Genomic DNA, 6,000 nt, shown 5'->3' with positions numbered 1-6,000 from the left:
ACTCCCTGCCAGGGAGCTTACCACCCACCACTCACCCCACTGAATTAAAGACTTCATGCCGCAGTGGCAGGCCAGGCTTAAGAGACTACTGCCTCGCAGATGTCACTAGGGCTGTGTCTTGGCACTTCAGAGCTGGAAAACAGAGGTCGAAGTCACTGCTGAAAAACCTGACGGTTCTAGTGCAATGCCAGCAGAAAACAACAAAAGGGGCAGGGCAGGTATTAGGAGAAATCTAGTTCCCAACTAGACCCGTTACTTATCAGAGTCTGGGAAAGTCTCATGACCAGTGAAAACCAACTGGTGAGCACCTCTGAAAATCCACATTCAGGTCTGGAGTAGATATTCAAAAAGGCTTTATTAGCACAGGAACAACCAGAGTGAACAGTCATAGGCAAAACCCATTCGGATGCCACGTCTCTCAAGAACTCTTCACGTACTTCATGGTAGAGTTGAGAATTTCCATCCCGTGAAGCTCTCTCAGCAGAGCAGCAAACCTGTCATAATCAAAGCACAAACTCCAGGACATAAACGCCAGCACACAGACATCTGGCACCCAGAGGCATCCCCCTGGCTCAGGAAGAAGCTGGCTGGGAAGGTGGGACGGGGCAGATGCTGTTTCCCTAAAGATCAAAGTGGGGAGCCCCCAGGAGGCCCATGGAACACGGCAACACCTGCTGCGTGAGTGGGGAGCCCTCAGAAGGCCCACAGAACATAGCAACATCCGCTGTGTGAGTGGGCAGCCCCCAGGAGGCCGAAGGAACACGGCAATGCCCGCTGTGCGAGTGGCAGATGTGCCAGGGACCCACTGGGCCCTGTTCTCAGGGACTGCCCGGCAGGCTGCCATGGTGAGCCCAACCTAGTTAATGTGCCTTGCTTTCTGTAGAAGAAAACTTTCATCTGTTCCTTCCATTTGAACAATCAGAACTTGGAAGGACCTTAGGTGTGAACCAGGCCAGCTCCCACATACTCCAGAGGAGGGATTGGAGGGTGAGGCTGGGCGAGAAGGAAGCGAGCTGGCCACAGCCCCTCCCTGTCCGCAGAAGGCACCCCTTGGGGGCCAGGGCTCCATGCTCAGGCACATGGGCACCTTCCAGGAGCATGAGGACCAGGTGTTCCCGCACCTCAGACCAGGGCAGAGTGGAGTGGGAGCCCAAGCTGAGACAGGCACGGTCACTGAGAGGCTCCTGGCCTGGCTTGTTGGGTGCTCTTTATCCGGCTGCCCCCCCCACCCCCAGCTCGCCTGTTTTCTCCAGTTCAAGAACGTACCCTACAAGGCACTCTTCCATATGCTTAGGCCTCAAGCATAAAAGAAAAAAAAAATGAAGTTAGAGGTTTGTTTCTGGAAAAGCAGAGGAGACAGAAAGGCAGGAGAGAGAGGTGGGGATGGTTGGAGGAGAGCAAAGAGGAGACTGCGGGAGCTGAGCAGAGAGAAGACGATGGCTGGTGGTGCCAGGAAAGACCCCTGTCCCATGCTGTGTCCCCTCGCTGGCTTCAGCCTGAGCGCTCCCCAGTGTCCTGGGTGGGCCGGCGGGGGACTTCCTGCAGAGAAGGAGCTGGGATCTCCTTGGCCCTGCGTACCTGGGCTCTGCCGTGCACAGCTTCCCCAGGGCGATGCCCGCGTTCAGCTGCACGGCTGTCTGCTGGGTATCGCTGCCTGCCAGCTTAAGCAGGACGGGCACAATGTCCGTGGACAACAGGGACGAGGCTGCGTGCGGCACCTCCATGCAGTTCCCCAGGCAGAGGGTGGCGTTGCCCACCAGGATCTCATCCTCTGAGTCCAGCAGCTGCATCAGAACCCCGAGCTCTACGGGGTGGAGGAGAACAGGCATGAGGCTGGCAGGGGGACGTGGTGGGCACGGAGATGGGGCGGTGGAAGGCCGATGGTGTCACCCACTCGACGAATCCCTACTGCATGCTCCTCAGCTCCTGGCCGTGTCTCCGAGGGGCCTCAGGAGCCCACAGCACTCAGCCTCCCAGGAATGCTGGCTCGGCCTCAGACAGGCCTGTCCTCTCTGCCTCCCCATGATGAACCTCCCTGCTCCTCTCATCCCCTGCCGAGTGGGAGGCCGTGAGCTGGCGCCCAGGACCTGCGGGGCCCGGGACAAGGCTCCACAGGGAAGGGTCCTGCTCCCCACTCGGTGGGCCCCCCTCAGTTCCCACCCACAAGGGGTGGGAAGGTGAGTGGTAGCAGGCCCTGCCCCCCGTGATGGCAGCAGTTTGGTGATTAGACCACAGCCACACTGGACACCCGATCACGCGTGGTCACTGCGGTGTTTCCCCTGGGAAGGGAGAGGACCTGTGTTAGGTCATCTAAGGAAAGTGCTTTGGAAACAATCTTAGTTCGAGCTGTCTCCCAGCTGAGTCTCTAGCACAGGTGCAGTGCCCGTGAGCTTCCGAAGGCTAACTAAAGGCTTTCAGAGCTGGAGGTGGGGTGACAGGGTCCCCGAACACACTGCAGGAGGGCGGGGAGGCACGGCACAGCCTCCTCCATCTCTCCTTCCTCCTCACCCACAGCTCCCTCTGCAGCTTCGAGGCTAGATTAACCTCCAAGTTAATGTGGGCTCTGCTTAATGAAACGCTCACTTACTTTTATCCAGTCTTATCACTTCTTCTCGCGCTTCGTGATAGCTGTTTGTGCAGATGGCAAGTATCCTGACTGCGTAACGTGGCGCAGTCTGGCCTCCTGCCTAGATTTCAGAGTGCAGTGAGAACAAGAAAGTCAATGCTATGGTTGTTCCTGGGCGGGAATGACAGTGAGCAGCTGGGATTATGCTCGTGGCTTCTTAAACTTCTGAAAGCGCGCTGCTGACAATACATGTGCTTCCGGGCAAGGGGGCCTGGTCCCTGCTGGGGTGCAGGGTCACTCACATCCTCTGTAGAACGGCCCTCAGCCCCGCTATGAATGGAGGCCTGTCATGGACACCTGAGTAATTATCTGTGGGAAGGCTTTAGGAGTGAGGGACTGAGAAAAGAATGATGCTGTCGACCGGCAGATCTACCAAGAAGGGAGGCAAAGGCCCTCCCATGTCATTTCACCATTTGAGAATGAGTGCTGACTTGCTAGGGCTGCCAGGCTGACAGGTCTACATGGAGAGCGTCACAAACCTAGGTAATTTTAAGAGGTGATAACTGTCAAATCACAACCCTTAAAATCACCCTATGCGGGGGGGGGGGGGGTCTTTAAAGTGCATGTGTGAGGAAACGCATGGATAAGGCACACACGTGTGTACGTGGACTCAGCAGGCTCTGGTGGATGTGCAAGAGTTAAACAGAGAAAACGATGACCATCATCCACGCGGCGGCGCAAACTCAGACCCACCACTCTGCCCCCTCGATATCACCCGTGCCCAGCAGTAGCCCCCTCACAGAGCACCCTTCTTGGTGCCACTCAGCCTAGGCGTTGATGAATAAGTCTCCTGTGGGGTCATCAAGCTAATTCAGGTGAGTGAACCTCACCAGGCATGTATATTGCAACTGGGATCCAGAGACGCAACCTAGTAACTGACCTCCTGGTTCAGGAGAATCTGGCTAATTCTTGTGTTTCTGTGTGTGTGCGCAGTCCCTCAGTAATGTCTGATTCTTTTGACCCCATGGACTGTAGCCTGGCAGGCTCCTCTGTCCATGGGATTTTCCACTGCACTCATATTGCAGGGGAAATCTGCCTTTTAAAAATCACGTGGTTACTCTGAAGCCTACATATTTCATAAATGGAGTTACCCCCCAACCTTTGCAGGAAACTGGAAAAGAGCATCGTGAGCAGAAAAACATGAACAGAACCACGACCTGAGAAACCTTGTTGAAGCCATTCAGATCATCTTTTTTGAAGACAGAGGCCATACATTTTTAAAGCTAGGCTTGAGTGGTAAGCATTTTTACGGATGTGCCTAATGAACAATTATTTGTCCAACAATCTTCCATTGCTGGTTAGAGTAGTCTAGGTGAATAGGCAGAAGGGAATCCCCATTCAAGAAGGTTAGAAACTAGCAGAGGGGAAATGGCAGGACCTTTGCTGGACAAAGCCCTCCTTAATTCTCTTCCCTAAATAAAAGATGACACTCCTGGAAATTCAGGGGGTTGTAACTAATGAAGTCATTTTACCTTCAGGAATTTAATCATCTTCTTCACCACTCCTGCTCTGAGGGCTTCCTCAACAATTTTCAGAGAGGAAGAAAGGGTGCGGCTGAGAACGCCAGCAGCTCTCTGAGTGAAACAGAAAGGAAAGGATGCTTAAACGTTCCCATGGGGAGACGGGCAAGAGAAGGGTATGACATTAAGGGGTGCAAACTACTATGTACAAAATAAATAAGCTACAAGCTTACCCTGTACACTACAGGGAATATAGCCAATATTTTATCATAACTATAAATGGGGCATCACCCTTAAAAATTGTGAATCACTATGCCATATACCTGAAAGTTATATAAAATTGTATACCAACTAGCCAACGGGAATTTGCTGTGTGCCTCAGGAGACTCAAACAGGGGCTCTTGTATCAACCTAGAGGGGTGGGATGGGGAGGGAGCTGGGAGGGAGGTTCAAAAGGGAGGGGATATGTGTATACCTATGGCTGACTCGTGTTGAGGTTTGACAGAAAACAACAAAATTCCGTAAACTAATTTTCCTTCAAAAAAAAATTAATTAAAAAGAAAAAAAAGTTATATATCAACTATATCTCAATAAAATTTTTTTTTCTTAAAATGCTGGTGACGTTTTAAAGTTAACAAGTAGTTTGGTGAGGCAAGAATCATTCGTGTTAGATGCAAAACATGTACCTTGATTTTAAAAACACAATGGTTGAATAATTGATAGCAAGTACTGATGTTTACCAGTCCATTCTAAAGGAGATCGATCCTGGGTGTTCATTGGAAGGACTGATGCTAAAACTGAAACCCCAATACTTTGGCCACCTCATGTGAAGAGTTGACTCCCTGGAGAAGACTCTGATGCTGGGAGGGATTGGGGGCAGGAGGAGAAGGGGACGACGGAGAATGAGATGGCTGGATGGCATCACCGACTCGATGGACGTGAGTTTGAGTGAACTCCGGGAGTTGGTGATGGACAGGGAGGCCTGGCGTGCTGTGATTCATGGGGTTGCAAAGAGTCAGACACGACTGAGCGACTGAACTGAACTGAACTGAACTGATGTTTACAGTAAACCTACTGGGTAGCGGATTCAAATTGAACGGCTGCCAACATGGCCCCTGGGTGCACAGAAGCTCAGCCCATTCCAGCTTCACAAAGGACCAGCGTTCACCCCTCAGCAAGAAAGTCCTGCCCTGTATTCCTGCGGGGCTCTGATACCTGCAGGACACTTATTACATGGTAGACTTCCTGGATTGATCCTCTGGGACTTTTATCTTTCCTGAATCTTTTTATTCTAATTTCTGAGAGACTTTATTGACTTTTATTTTCCAGTTCTGATTTTTTTTAATAGCAAGTTGTTACTGTCTTATGGCCATAACACCATTCTGAATCTTTCTGAAGATACAAATGATAGCTATTGGGTTTTTCCTCTCTTTCCTATTTCATCTTTTTTTTTTTTTTTTTATGGACTAAAATTTTCTGCTTACTCTGCTTTGTCTATTTATTTGTACGGCTTTCCTAAAATGCCTCGTGACTCTCAGCTTGCAAGTCACATTTATGAGAAAAGCAGTATGTCTGGGTATGTTGTGTTTATGGGGAGTCTGTCCACTCACAGGTGGGGAGGTGGCCTCAACTACTAGAAAGTAAACATTTTTTTCTCTGGTCTTTCAATTCCTTAAGGAAAAAATGCTCATATTTTATGCTTGAGGAATAGATGCCTGGCTACCAAATGTATCCCCCACATCTCCCACTTCTGTCTTCTGCTGTATGCAGCTGGCAGTTCTGTCTTCTCCAGAGAACTGCAAGACACACTGGCCACCTCCCAGCTGTGCTCCCCTCATCTGCCTCTACGTGAAGGTGTTTTCAGGTCTGCCTCATTAACCATCAGTCTTGCAGCTGTTCACCATCACCCAGAAA

General features: G+C 50.9%; 1 protein-coding gene across 3 annotated transcripts in view; it reads right to left on the bottom strand.

Annotated features, from left to right (window-relative positions):
* Window positions 1-354: 354 nt before the first annotated feature.
* Window positions 355-6,000, bottom strand: part of TTC12 (tetratricopeptide repeat domain 12) — a 57,883-nt gene continuing 52,237 nt past the window's right edge. For all 3 annotated transcript variants that reach the window (XM_055423035.2, XM_055423036.2, XM_055423037.2), the window contains 4 exons: window positions 4,099-4,200; window positions 2,588-2,687; window positions 1,579-1,804; window positions 355-494 (listed from right to left, as the gene is read on the bottom strand). In XM_055423035.2, coding sequence (XP_055279010.2) covers window positions 419-494; window positions 1,579-1,804; window positions 2,588-2,687; window positions 4,099-4,200 — 504 coding nt within the window. In that variant the 3' untranslated portion in view covers window positions 355-418. The remainder of the gene's footprint in view (window positions 495-1,578; window positions 1,805-2,587; window positions 2,688-4,098; window positions 4,201-6,000) is intronic.

The sequence above is a fragment of the Moschus berezovskii genome, chromosome 14 (assembly GCF_049115385.1).
Source record: "Moschus berezovskii isolate FMDL1 chromosome 14, NW_MosBer_1.0, whole genome shotgun sequence".
Lineage (NCBI taxonomy): Eukaryota > Metazoa > Chordata > Mammalia > Artiodactyla > Moschidae > Moschus > Moschus berezovskii.
Note: the sequence above shows the minus strand (reverse complement) of the source record. Positions and strands in the feature narration are given on the sequence as shown.